This window comes from Dendrobium catenatum, unplaced genomic scaffold, assembly GCF_001605985.2.
Source record: "Dendrobium catenatum unplaced genomic scaffold, ASM160598v2 fragScaff_scaffold_1220, whole genome shotgun sequence".
Taxonomy (NCBI): domain Eukaryota; kingdom Viridiplantae; phylum Streptophyta; class Magnoliopsida; order Asparagales; family Orchidaceae; genus Dendrobium; species Dendrobium catenatum.
The window spans coordinates 4,785,716-4,799,823 of record NW_021319682.1 but is presented as its reverse complement, the minus strand read 5'-3'; the positions used below and the strand labels follow the sequence as shown (position 1 = coordinate 4,799,823).

General features: G+C 38.1%; 1 protein-coding gene across 1 annotated transcript in view; it reads left to right on the top strand.

Annotated features, from left to right (window-relative positions):
- The window catches only part of LOC110101260 (diacylglycerol kinase 4-like), a 34,760-nt gene that overhangs the window by 20,008 nt on the left and 644 nt on the right, over positions 1-14,108 (top strand). Inside the window, exons 6-11 of the mRNA XM_028699125.1 lie at positions 4,716-4,791; positions 6,367-6,449; positions 7,070-7,140; positions 12,684-12,761; positions 12,930-13,017; positions 13,194-13,328. Coding sequence (XP_028554958.1) covers positions 4,716-4,791; positions 6,367-6,449; positions 7,070-7,140; positions 12,684-12,761; positions 12,930-13,017; positions 13,194-13,328 — 531 coding nt within the window. The remainder of the gene's footprint in view (positions 1-4,715; positions 4,792-6,366; positions 6,450-7,069; positions 7,141-12,683; positions 12,762-12,929; positions 13,018-13,193; positions 13,329-14,108) is intronic.

Here is a 14,108-nt window from a genome sequence, read left to right as displayed (position 1 = left end):
ACAATTAGGGCAGGAGCTGGTAGTGTGAGGGCTATTTGATTGGTGTGTCTACAGAGGGAAAAAGAGGAGTGTAGCTGGATATGGTTTATGTGAATGAGAAAAGTGGGGGTTCTCTTGTGACAGATATACAACTCACTTCATCTATCGGCTTGGAGCTTAGGCTATCAATTAAACAATTTTGAGTTTGAAGCTTGCATATACAATCTGTGTTGAGTTTGCATTAATTCACTCAAAAGTCCAAAAAAAAGTAGCTCTGAATTATAGTAATTTGGATGATGAGTTTGTCAGCAAATAGGTATAGGATAGAATTTCATAATCTTTTTTAAAAATTTATTATTGATAGTCAGTGAACGATCGTGTTTGGAGGGACTATAGTCGGTGTGCGACAGAGGGATCAAAGTCGGCGAGCGACAGAGGTTGGAGGGCCAGCAGGCGATGGTGGTTAGAGAGGCCAAAGTCGGCAGGTGATGGAGATTGGAGTGACCGTAGATGGTGGGTGGACGGTGGTCGTAGGGACCATAGACGGCGGGCAACGGTGGTCGCAGGGATCGTAATCGGTGGGCGATGTAGGTTGAAGGGACCGTAATCGGCGGGCGCCGGAGGTTGGAGGGACCGCAATAAGAGAGTGGCGGGTGACAGTGTTTGAAGGGATCGTAGTCAGCATACAACGGTTGTTGGAGGTACTGTAGCCAGTGTGTGATGGAGGCCGGAGGTACCGTTATCGGCAGGCGATGGAGGATAGAGGGATCGTACTTGGTGGGCGAAGGAGCAGGAGGGACCATATGTCACGACCCAACCCGACCGGGACGGATCCCGCTCGCATCGGGTCGTGATCCAGACTCAAACTGACTGAACTGATTCCAGGATCTGGCTTTGGAATTTGTTTCAGAACTTTCTTCCAAACATACAGACAGAAACAGACGCACAGAGCTACTATAAACATCAAAATACAGCGGAACTGATCATCTATCTTTTTCTTCCTCAGAATCTCTCGGATTCTGGCCCCTTATGCCTCCCTTCCCAGACACTGACAGAATCTCTCGGATTCTGGCCCCTTATTTCTCCCTTTGTGCTCATGGCACCAGAACAGATGTGCTTATAGCACCAGAACAGAACTTATCATCGGATCCGGAACAGAACTTGTTTTCAGATTTCAGAGCTCATTTCAGATTTCCCTGACACAGACAGGATCTCACAGGATCCTGACCCCTTATAACTCCCTTTTCATAGCACACAATCATATCATGTCATTTCAGAACAAATCCGGACAATTTCAGAAATCGTACGAAAATCCAGCGGCATAACGGCAGTATACGGAATTTACACAAAATTCACAGATTAAAAAATTTACCAAATTACCACAGAACATTCACAACAATATTATAAGACTTTTATTCTACTGCCCAAACAATTTCAGACATCATCAGAAATTACAGTCAAAATAAAACACCGCCAAATCAAAACTTTCCGGTCAAAATTCTCCAGAAAATAATCAAAATGTGCACACTCGGCACCTCAGAAACATATCAAAAGTTACGTGGTAAAAACTGAACCAATCGGAAAATACGGACGAAATTCGCTAACGAAAACGAAATCCGGACAGAAAAAATCGTTCAAACTTCACCGTTCTGAAAATTGAGAAAGGCGGAATGTGCCTTACCTTGCGTACACCAATTTCTTGAACTGTCTCGATGGACGAAAACGGCCCAGCGTCGCCCAAAAATCAACTTTTCTTCTTTTCTTCTCGACCTTCTCTCTCCTCAAATTCAGATATTTTATTTTTTGATTTTCTCTCTCTTCAAAATGAGCTGATTTCAGCTAAATATCCTTCTGATCGGCCCGGCTGATCGCACGATCGTCCTGGACGATCTGACCAAATTCACATCGTTCTGGGACGATTTCTCAGGACGATAATTAATTTTCTTGGACGATAAGAACCCCTACTCTCTGACTTGTGCCATGCTCAGATCGGCCCGGGACGATCCCAGATCGGCCCGGACGATGCTTACAGGAAAACTTTCCTGTAATTTCTGTACAGATTCTGGAACAAAAATTGAACGGATCGTCCCGGGACGATCCACGATCGGCCCGGACGATAGGAGCAAAACTGCTGTTACACCATAGTCACGAGCAATGGAGGTCGGAGGGATTGTAATCGATGGGCGACAGTGGTTAAAAGGACCGTAGTCGATAGGTGACAGAGGTCGAAGTGGGGCCATAATCGGTTGGCGATTGTGGTTAGAAGGATGATAGTTGGCGGGTGATAGAGGTCGGAGGTACTGTAATCGGCGGGCGACGGTGGTTAGAAGGACCGTAGTCGGTGGACAATGGTGTCCGTCCGGAGGGACCATAGTTGGCGGGTGACGAAGGTCGGAGGGATCGTAATTGGCGGGTGACGAAGGCCGAAGGGAGTGTAATCGGCGGGCGACAGAGGCCAAAGGGACCATAGTCAGTGGGAGACGAAGGTCGAGAGACTGTAATCGATGGGTGACAGTGGTTAGAAGGATTGTAGTCGGTAGGTGACGAAGGCTGAAGAGGGACTGTAATTAACGGGCAACAGTTGTTAGAAGGACCGTAGTCAGAGGACGGCAGTGGTAAGAGGGATCATAGTTGGCGGCGACGAAGGCCTGAGGGACCGTAGTCGGTGGGCGACGGAGGTCGGAGGGACCAGAGTCGGCGGGCGGTGGAGGTCTAAGTGATCAGAGTAGTCGAGCGATGGAGGTAGGATGGACCATAGTCGATGTGTGACGATGGTTGGAGGGACCGTATTCGGCGAGCGACAGAGGTCGGAGGGACCATAGTCTATGGGCTATAGAGGTTGGAGGGATCATAGTCCAGTGACGGTCGGCGGTGGTCCGGTGAAGGTCTTCGGACTAATAGTGATCCAGCGACAGTCGGCGTACAGGCGGTGGTATGATGATGGTCGACTGAAGTTCGCCTGCGGTGGTGTTTGGGTGGAACTCTAGGATTCTTGGATCCTCAAAGTTCTCTCCAACTCCAACCAAATGCCTCATTCATGAAGAGAGTGTGAGCTTATTTATAGATTTTTGTGACATGCTCTGTAAATATGAAGAAGATACAAGATATTGTTGGAGAGCTCCATCAGACGGCTCATATTAATTTTCTCTATCATAGAACATTCATTTAACATTTAGTTGCCTTAATGTTGTCAGAATTAAGCGTTCTTAGGCTGTTGGATTCGTTTTGTCAAGCTGCTTAATTCGACTATAAGTATGATATATTTTGATATCTTTTTTTGAACATTTCAAATATGCTTTAGCCACTCGATTTGAACTCATTTGGACTCGGATTGGACCGGTTTTGGTGTTGTTTGATTTGTCTCTTTAAGACATTCAGTTTGATTATAAATTTGCTCAAATTGGAGTTTGGATGTCCCCGAATTTAGTTTTAAAAATTATCAACTCATATATGATTTGAGATTTATGTCTGATTAAGATAATTTCTGGTATATATATATATTTGTGTGTGTGTGGAAAAATAAAAATAAATTAAAAAAAAAAAAATTTCGACCTGCAACACTCATGTCCTTAGGGCATCTCCAACCGAAAACCTCATTTTCCACTCTAAAATGCCGTAAAACTTCAAAATGCGGTAGTTTATCTCCAATGGAACTCCATTTTTTTCGTGAGCTTCTTTGCGAAGATGGTTATCTGTCTCCTATTTTGCGCGCCAACTGCGAAGCTAAGTAGAGTGCGAAGGTAATCTTTTTTTTTTTTGCATATGTGAACAGTTTGATGCCAATATTGGTGTCACACTGTTCACTTACCGATTTTTTGACGTGAAATTTAGACTTCGATTGCAGCGATTTGTGAACTGCATACAATGATATGTAGTTTTATTGGAGATGATCTTACTGCATTCCAGAACTTAACTTGCACCCATGACTTTCCAGAGCCGGGTGTCCAACTCTATTTAGATAAATAAAAAAAATTCCTAACACCTAAATTCCCTCTTCGTCTTGCACTCCTACTGCATTTCTCACGCAACTCTCTCTTTGTTGCCTTAAATATATCACCACCCTGAGCCTGTCGCTCCTCCCTAAACCCGACGCAGTACCAGTGTGGCTCGTTCTCCTTTACACTGCAAACCCCTGTTGACAAACCCTCTCTCGCTGTCATCGCCTTAGATACGCAGCCTGCAATAGCCCTCAACCGGGCCATACACGCTACCGTGCCGCCTCCTCACCCAGCACAGCCGCCGGCCCGCCGCCGCTACCATCACCGCTTCCCCTCTGTCTCTCTCTCACTCGTAACTTGCCAGTTTCAATTGTATTTGACCGGGCCAAGCGAAAAGGGCGCTTCTTTGATAATTTTGATGCTCTAACACGTTTCAGCACAATCTGTTTCGCAGCATTTGGGTGATTTTGCACATCGTCAGAGTATGTTGAACCTGTTTCACCCAGCGCCGTGTGAGTCGATCGTCATTGTCGTCAGACGTCCTCGAATTGATCGTAAAGTACATATTGGGGTCAACAGGAAAGTTCCTCAGTTTTAAGAAACTTAAAACTTCAATTCTAAGCCTTCTAAAAAAACGAGAACCACAAACGCAAGTTTTGTTTTTAAAAAAATGGCATGATCTTACTTCTTAAAGAGGCTTTAGAATTTTCTCTGTGAAAACCAAAATTTCTAGATTTCTGACGTGGAATCTCCTTTTTTTGTCGTTTGCTTCTTAATTTTGATGATAATCTTCTCCAGGAAGAGGATAATGAGGGGGCGTGGCCTGATAAATTTACTTGCCTTGAAGGTGTCTTCTTTAATTACTTCAGCATAGGTATGCATTTAAGTTTATGGTGGATGTCCATGCACAAATGCTCGAACCGCTGATGCTGTAAATGAAATGTTTTGCAATTTTCTGTGTTCATATCTTTAACTTTAAATTGAGGTTCTATGAAAAAAAATTGTCATACTAGTTTTAGCTTGATTTGGTGGGTAATATCAGCTTATTATGTTTCGACGTTTTGGTAAGTTTCAGTGAAAATGTTACTAAATAATAGGAGTATAACATTATATAATCCCTTTGTTAAAGAAGACACATGGACCGAAACGGGAGGGGAAATTTCTCAAGAATTAAATGAAAAGCAACAGAGATATTAGCATGTCACGCTTATTTACATGCTATTTAATACCATATCTTACATATATCTTTTCTGTTGTAAGTCCAAGTGAAATTAAACTTATAAGAATGATTGTTTTCAATTTGTTTTTTCTATAATATGCTCTTAAGGTACATGTTATTTATTATGTTAATTTGAATTTTTTATTTTTCCACTTTTAACAAGATGCTTGTGATAGAATTATATCTTATTAATGGTCGAAGACTTGCTTGTCATATTTCCTACAATTTATTAGTGGTGGCAGTAAGTCTTTTATAAGTAACGTGGAAGATATAGCTTCAAAGAATCATATGGATAAGGCTGCTACAATCTAGTTTGAGAGAACACTCAAAATTTGGTAGTGGTAGTAAGCCTATTATTATTTATCTATTTGGTTATAAATGTATATATAATGACAAAATACTATTTGCATGGATTGAGATATTATTTTGTATAATCTTTTTGACCAAAACTTCTATTGTAGAAAATTCAATAAAAAAATTGAGATTGTTCATTTCAATTTATACCTTGAATATAGTATAATACCAAATTTCTCTAAAATTCAGTATGATTTGGTCATGCTCATGCTTCAAGCATGCGACTGTGATACCTTAACTGATGAGTTGAATGGTGAGATAATTGATTTACTAATTTTATGGTGTATCAGTGCTATAATCAGATGAAATTTTTTATCATTTATTGTATGCCATGTAAGGCAATTTCAGTGGTTTTGATTTTGAAAGCATTGTATAAAAGTTGCACCTTTACTTAGGGCAATCCCATAATTATTCCATTTTTCATTATGTTTGATTAGTGGTGAACAATTCATAAAATATGATTAAAGTAATTCAACAAATTGTTCTTAGGATGTTGTTGATCAACATCTAAATATTTGATCTTTTGCTTCAAGGTAATAATATCAAGAACTAAGTACATGATGAATGAATTTTTTCCCCAAAAAGTATTGTAGACTATATATATACATATAAGCATGAAAGTCCTTTAAAACGGGAATCAATGCGTTCATGAATCATCTCCTTTTCAATACTCAATTATTCAATCAATATTTCGTTCCATAGGTTTTTGACATTTGTATCTATGCGTGTCAATGTGGAAGGTATTTTTAAAATTAGTTGTCCTACATTCACTGGAAGGATGTTGAAAATGAGCATCAAATAAGTTGCACTTTTAATGAAGGATACAAATAGTAAGTGAGTTCCATATATCTTTTTGATGCAAGTGCTTAAATGTAGGAATGGATGCTCAAGTTGCCTATGGTTTTCATCATTTTAGAGAGGAAAAGCCACACCTTGCACAAGGTCTCATTGCCAATAAGGTATGGTTCCATACTTCAATTGTTGATAACTCTTTTTGCTCTGTTGAATGTTATTTGTCTTGGAGGATGAGGAATTGAGGAATTAGTGGTAGTTAACTGAATGCATAAATTAATTCTTATCTATTTTTTTTTCCATTTCTTTAAAGCTTATTCAGTTAACTTGATAAACTATTTTACCTCCTAATTTCATTAAATGGTCCCCTTTTGCACAATCTATTTCTGTACTTCTTAAAGTATGAAGACAAATTTATTGTAACTTGCTATTTTGACCCACATTAGTTTTGATTCAACATTTGAAGTTAATTTACTTTGAAAGATTAACAATTCACCTATTACAGTTTGACATCTTATATTGGGCCAGCAATAAGTCAATCATTTAAAAATCTTTTTAAAAAGATTATTCGTTTCTTCTAAGCATACACATCTTGTTATTTATTTGATTTGAAATATTTGTTTATAGATTTTGAAACGGCTTTTGTGAACTTGATGGATTATTTCAACGAATGCTCCTATCAATGTCAATTAATTATACTGCAACCTTTCAATTGTTTAATGTCTTTTTTTGTTGCCACAGCGTACTGTTCAGTGAATAAGATAGACTAACCCCTTTCTCTTCATAGTTGATATACACAGGATACAGTTGCGCTCAAGGATGGTTTTTTACACCTTGTGTAAATGATCCAACCTTAAGGTAAGCTGCATGCACAAATAATTTATTTTTCTTAATAGTTTAACTGTTTTGCTACTCATGTTACATGCATGCTAGATTTACCTATTTACAAATGCAATCATATGTTTGCAATCTTCATGGCATATTTTATTCAGACAAAAAAAAAAAAAAATCATGTGAAACTACATTGTGGATATGTTTTTGCAGAGCTGTAGACCTCAATAATCGCGTGGAGGTTGAACTGACCAAATATGGTGAAATGACGTGTGAATGACGCGAAATCTCGTAAATACAACCTGAACTGTGTCGGCTAAAAGTTAAAATTTCCCAAATAACCATTTTTCATGAAACAAATTGTGTCAGTGAGTTCAAGAGAGAAGAAACGACTAAGATTGATTCCCATATTGCTTGGGGTATCTCGTGATGGAAAACAAAAAAATTCTTGCACGAGGTGATGAAATGGCATCAATATGCAAGTGCTATATATATATATATACACACACACACACGCGCGCGTAATTATTTGATGATAATAATAATAATAATAACAATTTAAAAAATTCAAACAAAAAGTAAAAAATCTCAATTCTCCCTATTCTTTTCTGTGCATAACCCCTCCTGGCCATGCCATTGTTATGTTGTCGGCCTTGAGCCTCGTTTTGTTGGTCTCTTTTTTTTTTTTTTTGGAAAAAAAGATCAATGGTGTGCATATGCCCTAGGAGGCCTCTTCTCTCGTTCTCCCTCTGTTTGATCCCACTATATAGCCGCCACTCACATGCACGCCAAGCTCACTATTGTCGGTGTAACGCTTACATCGAAACTCCCATCTCCCTCTCTGTGTCACTTGTGATCGTAGCAACCTGAGCTTGCTGTCCTTTCTCCTCCACTCACAGTAGCTGTTGATGTTCGATCACTAGTTGGCCATCGTCCCTCCCTACAGCCTCTGATTCCTTTACGGCCACGATGTCATCCGACACCTTTCGTATATGTTTTTCTCTAGCATGACGAGAGGCCCATACTGCTGGAATTTCCCCTAAATCCTAAACGGGGGAGACGCCGAGAGGTTGCCGAAATTTAAACTGAACAGGGGACCAAGATTGAACCAAATGACAATAACAGGACACACAGATTGGACCACATGAAACTTGGACATAAACTTAAACAAACTACCGGGAATAGAAATTAAACAAAATAATAGGGAATTGGACTTTAAATTGATAAATGCTCGATTGAATTAAATATCAAAACCAAACGGTAATTTTGATAATCCAAATACATTCAAATGAACCTCATGCAAGCAAATGCAACTAGAAGGATTTGGCATGTAACGTATGATGAATACAATAGCACCTTTACAATCAACGTCAAGTGGAAATTCATAAGAAATGAAAATTGAAAGGTATATACAGTTGATTGCAAACAAATATCAATGATGCAAGTCCACCATGCAAGCTACAAGAATGATGAAAGACTTGTAATATTCGCCATAACTCACAAGCGATATATCTGCAAAGAGAGTAAATATGAAGGAATGCAGTAGTGTTCCTATCATCAACAATGATTCAATGTCCAGAAAATACATCAATAAAGGAGACCAACACATAATGAGCATAAGGAATTGATGACTAAGACCTATTGAACAAGCTTTAAGCAGATACAATTTGCAAGTGATCAATTCTATTTTATCCTACACTAGCATACAAAATCTTTGGCACATGTTATGAACCACTCATGGATGATGTTAGTTGATGCATAGTGTTCATGTCAAGCATGCTATGAATACCGTAGTCCCCTTTGTGATCAACGCCAGTCCACTACAAAGAGGCAATGATAGAAGACTTCTCACGCACACAACCATTTGCTTATATAGTAAAAATACTTGCAAGCAAACGTACAATGAATGGAACAATGTTCTATGATCAACGTCAAGATAGAAACAATTGCATTCAAACCTACAAGCAACAAAGTTGAAATTGATGATAGTCATGCAAAGAGACACAGTAGTCCCTGTCATATCCATCCGCAACCACTGATGAAGGTTATGCATTGTGAAAAACACTACAACCTGTTCACAAGTAGTTGTAGAAGGGTTCATTATGTGTATAGTAGCCCCTTTATGAGGGACAACGAACAACATGTAGTAGATGCTAGATTATTCTAACATCCATACAATAGGACAAAAGACGTTTACAAATTCCCACTAAAATAGGATGCCACGCCACTGAATTCGCAATACTCATACAAGCGGACAGAAGACATGTATAAGCTCTCAAATGGAATGCTGTGCATACTCAAACGACAGTTGCCTGCACATCTAAAATATTCCAAAATTTCCCCACATATATATTACAATGTGTATACACAGTTACACAAAAAATATGAAAGTGTACATACAAGAACGTATACCTGCATGGACCTCGGTGAGCGTGTTGTATTTACACACGTGACGTTTGAGGATGCTGCTCGAGTCAAGAAATGAACTTAAGTTCAAGTCCAATATTTCTTGATAGATGAGAATCAACACGACTTGAACAATTAAATAAATATACGGTCGCAGTGTCGACTGAGATATTTGTTTCAATAAGTTTATATTAGGCCTTCAAGATATATAGCCAGGAAAATTCACTACTAAAGGCATAAAGCCTGCAACGAACTCGATCTTCAATCAGCAATTAGACATAGTTAATAAGGTTCAACGGATAATTACAAAAATGCCCCCTAAATACCCGCATTGGCCCCGGACAAGCGTGTTACATGTACACACGCGACATCTGAGGATGGTGCACAGGTCAATAAGTGAAATTAAGTTTGGACTCGATCCTTTTATGCGGGTCATTAGGAGTCGACATAGTTCGAGCCATCAAACAAATGTATGGTCATAGCGTTGACCAATATATTTATTTCAATATGTTCATATTAGACCTTCAAGGCCTATAACAAAGAAAATTCACTAACGAAAGCTTGAAGCCTACGAAGAACCCGATACTTTGTCATCGAGTAGGTAGAGTTTACAAGTTTCAATTCATAAATGAAATTGCCCATTAATACCCTGATGATGGCTGTATTAAATGTAGATCTCAACCAGAGTGGCTCCAAACTAACAAAATGCCACTCAAACACCCACAAAATTCAAAAATCAAAACTCCAAGAAAATGCCAAAATTCAAATATTTAAAATTGAAATCAATCATCAAACATTTAAAATAAAACACATTCACCCTCCGCAATAATTTGTCGATGTGGACAAATTAAAATATCACTTCAGCCCACAAAAAGGTTAATGTCTGGTCGAGAATATCACTAGGATTCATTCTCAAACAGTCTTTTGCCAGCAAGAATGTGACTCATGTCCTCTAACCGACGATTTTGGCACCAAATGACACCGCAGGTAAACAATTATGATTAGGACCCTCTGAACCGGGTGGTTTGGTGCCAAATGGTACCACTAAATTACGATCATGGACAGAGCTCGTAAACTCCCTTATGGCACTAAATCTTTGATATATGAATCAATAGGATATAATCGGTAGGGCACAATGCCCTCTATTAGTTAAGGTGGATCCAAATTTGTCTTCTTAGACAAACATCTACCTTAAGTCTACAAGGTATCCTTGGATGATGCAACCCATGGTTGCCGATAAGGATCATTCTATTTGGGTCGACTACCTCCTATAACTAAGTAGACCAGGGACCATGATGACCCAGGACGATAGAACCATGAGATCTTGATCAGGTCCATCATCACTTGCCCGACCATCTGCTTTTAAGTGCAATGTGGTAAGTTTTTAATTTTAAGTATCAAACTCTCAAATACTCAAACCCATGCTGCTACTATATGCTAGATAACACGTATCTCTACGTATTTGATTGGCGACTAGCCTTAATCGAAAGTTCTCTCTCATTATCGGGAGAGGTAATTAACTATAGGGGCTTATGCCTATAGGAAACCAAAACTCAGATCATAAAATCCTCGCAAAATGAAGGCAAAATCTCTAGGTAGTGTATTATCTACAAACCCAATTTATCTTCTGAAAATTTACCTCGGAACTTAATCCGTTAAAACTCCCCCGAAAGAGGGGAGGTTGGCGCACAAATTTTCAGAGCCTACATCCCTCTTGTCACTGGGAGAGATAATTAACCATAGGAGCTAGCGCTTATGGGAAAGGCAGAACCATGTCATAAAGTCCTCGCAAATCGAGGGTAAAATCTATTGGTAGTGCTTAACTACAATACAATATGCCTTCGAAAAATTTGACTGTGTAGCATCCTAAACTTTCCTAATAGAGAGGCTAGGGCAGGAATTTTTGGAGCCCACAAGCAGCAAGTTATCTGTTCATGCTGAAGCATGGTTCTGACAGATGCTTTTTGTAAACGGCTTTTTGAGAAATTCTTCCTTTTCCACTACCGAGAACTTGTCTTAGGTTGGACGGTGTGCCTTTGAAATCTCCAACCATCTATTAATATAATAAGAGAGTTTGTTATCCTGGTTGACATTTTAGGAGGATTTAATATTTTAGATATGACACTGGTGATTTTGCCTTCTTTGGAGAACTGGATAATCTAGTTCAAGCTCTTATATAGTCACAAGCTCTTATTATTAATTTCAGCATAATCTCCTTCTATTAGGTATTCGTCTCAATCACAAGAGATCATTTTCAGTTGAGGCTAATCTATGAGCTCTATGACACTTTTCTTTTAAGTGACAATTTTAATTGGGGAACTAAAAATATCTCTAGTGGCTCAAAGTAGATGTGGGGAAATGACTTCGTAGCTTTGTCATCCCAGTTTATTATAGAAAATGGTATACTTAGTTAATTGAGACAATTGATCTAACTTGATCGAATGATCATTATCAACACCCACGGATTGCATCATCTGCGGGAATCTTGTAAACTAGGTAGGAAGAGCTTATTGAAAGGGCCAATTTTAAGCTGATCTTAGCTAATTGAGCCCTTTGTGCTCTATTGAGTGCACCTTATGGCTCACAATTCACCAACTTAGCCGTGGAGAGCATATGGGCTTGGTCCTTTGTTCAAGTTGTTCAGGTGCACATCTTTGGCATGACCGCAGGGTCCAAAGGGAAAAATTCCCAAATTTTATGATTATTTCTGAAAATTTGAAAATAAGAAAAAACAAATTCAATTGTGGTGATAAAGCTTTGATTGCATAGATATTAATCTTATATGCAAATTCTTGAGATGTGAACCGATTGCTTCTACTTACATCGATCAAATTCTCAACAAGATGAGTAACAAACAGAATGTCCTTGTTTGGAGCCCTAGTCTTTAAGAAACTTCTTTACTTAAGCTTCTACGAGAACAATATCTTTTTCCTCATGATGTATGTGCATTTTTAATTCAGAAAAACATCAGAACTTGTACTTTTTGTACCCTCTGGTAAAACTTTTGGCAACATAACTTCTATGAATCCTCTTGATGTGATATTACTCTGCTAGTTTTTCAGTCAACCAGACATAATTATGTTCAGCTCTAAAATTGTGGCAGAAATAGATATTTCTCATATTTAGTTTTTTCCCCAGTTTTAATTAGGTTTACATTACTGCAGGGGGCTTAACAACATTCTGCGACTTTCAATAAAAAAGATAAATACCTCTGACTGGGAGCATGTTCGTGTTCCATCGAGGCAAGCCCCAAAATTAATTACCTGAATTTTTCAAAATTTCAAGGCTTGCTATTTGTTCTTCTAATTGCTCATTACTTTTATTTCGGACTGGTTCACTCATCTGCACTTTGTAGACTCATCTTGTTATTTTCTTTTTAGCGAAAGCTAATGATATTCTTCACAATGCAGCGTTAGGGCAATAGTAGCTCTAAATCTCCACAATTATGGAAGTGGAAGGAATCCATGGGGTTCTCCAAAACCTGAATACCTTGCAAAGGTTTGCCTTATTTATTTATTTATTTTGAATAGGAAGTCATCTGAAGATGATATTCCATAATTTTGAAGTTACACAAATCAATAAGTTTTAAGTTGTTTATCTAATACTTTCCTCAAAACACATACAACGCTCTAAGGCTTTTGTGAATTATATTCTGCACATTGTTCCTGTCAAAGGTTGGACCTTCCATCGGTTCAGGTTTTCAAAAGCTTAAGAATTACAATTTCATTGTTTTAGGTCTTTGTGATCCTTTTAGTGAGTTTATCAGCTCACACGTCTATGTTATCACACTCTACTTCCATCCTCCAAGGGTTTGCAACTAGCATCCATTGTCCACATAATCCTTTTTGTTGGATATTCATATTTTTGATAGGACACTAATCAACACAAAGTTCTGTTTTTTGAGCTGAGTTTAACTTCTCACTGATCCCTAAATCAACTCCTTTACAGCTTAATTCTGCATCAAGCACGCAATTTTCGTTTTTATTTCTGTCATTATTTTTGTGTATCAACGGCTTTGTTCAGACTATTTGAGAAAATCCATCACAGTTTTTGAAGGTATGTTTATATCTTGGCCATTGATCATTAGCCTTGGATTATCTTGAACTCCAGGTCCCATTTTGCAGGCCTTCCATCTATTTTTTCTTCTTCTGATCTAAATCTTACTTCATTCTGTATAAACCCACTGATTTCAATTAGATTACACTTGAAAGGTTGAAGTGTAATACATTATTACTCACAGTACTCACAGAAACTTACTACACGATACTACTATTATACTATACTACTACTAAACAATACTACTACTATACTATAATATACTAATATTTTACTAAACTATATTGTACTCGACTATACTATGCTACTATACTATACAATACTACTATATTATACTACAATATACTATACAATATTATATAAACTTACTACACGATACTACTATTATACTATACTACTACTAAACAATACTACTACTATACTATAATATACTAATATTTTACTAAACTATATTGTACTCGACTATACTATGCTACTATACCATACAATACTACTATATTATACTACAATATACTATACAATATTATATTACT